Source organism: Aplysia californica, unplaced genomic scaffold (assembly GCF_000002075.1).
Source record: "Aplysia californica isolate F4 #8 unplaced genomic scaffold, AplCal3.0 scaffold00056, whole genome shotgun sequence".
NCBI classification, from domain to species: Eukaryota; Metazoa; Mollusca; class Gastropoda; order Aplysiida; family Aplysiidae; genus Aplysia; species Aplysia californica.
Window position 1 is genome coordinate 432,911 of NW_004797326.1, and position 1,217 is coordinate 434,127.

The 1,217-nt window shown below is 37.9% G+C and overlaps 1 protein-coding gene across 1 annotated transcript in view; it reads left to right on the forward strand.

The window, feature by feature from the left end:
- The window catches only part of LOC101863003, a 20,006-nt gene that overhangs the window by 984 nt on the left and 17,805 nt on the right, over nucleotides 1-1,217 (forward strand). The window contains exon 2 of the mRNA XM_013079550.2: nucleotides 880-1,025. Coding sequence (XP_012935004.1) covers nucleotides 880-1,025 — 146 coding nt within the window. The remainder of the gene's footprint in view (nucleotides 1-879; nucleotides 1,026-1,217) is intronic.

A 1,217-nucleotide genomic window follows, 5' to 3' on the forward strand; every position in this document is an offset into this window, starting at 1 on the left:
GAGATATGGGGGGAGGGCAGGGGGAAAGAGAGAGAGAGTGATTTTTGATAAGCGCATTTGCGCGTAAGTATTTCCGATGTCGCTGCAAATCCGTCTTCATTGAGATCAATGATAATTTGTCCTATCATATTTTTTAAAGCCAGATTCAAAGGAAAATTTATTTTAAAAACTTAAATGAATTAAATGTTTTAGGGGTTGTTTTGAAGGCTCTCTAAAAGTCTACCTTTTACAACTGTTGTTATCGATGCTGCCGCTGCTACTGCTGCTCCTGGTGATGATATCATTGTTATCATCATCGTTAACGTCATGATTTGTACACTCACTCACAGTTACCCCCTCCCATAAAAAAACGTGAAATCTCCCCCTCGCCCCTTAAAATAGAAAGGAGAAAAAGTAAAGAATTTAAAAAGTAAATAAGATCTAATTTTAACTTAATAACGCACACACACACACACACACACACACACACACACACACACACACACACACACACACACACACACGCACATACACACACAACTTCTTCCCTCCCCCCTCTCCCGATTAAACCCAAAACAAACAAACAAACAAACAAACAAACCCCACTTACTTTTACTCGTTTTCCTATGTTCTCGTCCATCCCACCCTCCCTTTTTTTCCAGATACCCACCATTTTCTGATCTTGACTTTCTTATTATTAACAAGGCAGTCATTATGGCAGTGGTGACGAAAGGTTTTACACGCAATGTTATTGACAACTTTTATTTTCGTTTAACAAATTAAAAAAAATAAAAATAATATTAATATAAGCAAGTCGTAATCAGCATAGACCAAGGAGTTCCCTCTTCAGTATAGATTGAAATATTTGTTAAAAATGTTTCTGGCTCTCTTTCCACCCAGCCGTTACTTATTATACCCCTGTGTGTGAGTCACCTCGGTTGTGTGAGAACAACAACAGGGTGTGTGTCACCTGTACTGCTGATGGGATTCCTAGTGGAAACAGACGGTACTATTACTGCTCACTGTACAGCTATATCAGTCCACACGTAAGTATATTGTACTGCGTCCTGAAAAATACTTTCCACCTGCTTTAAAGAGCCCTTCGTTATTTCAAAAGTACAAGAAGAAAGAATTCAAAACTTAGTTGTGTATAAAGCCAAAGATTATCTTCTATCTAATAGTGCAGTAATGTTGTAGAACCAGAGAAAAATAGATTGAGAAACATCTCTCCTTTTGAG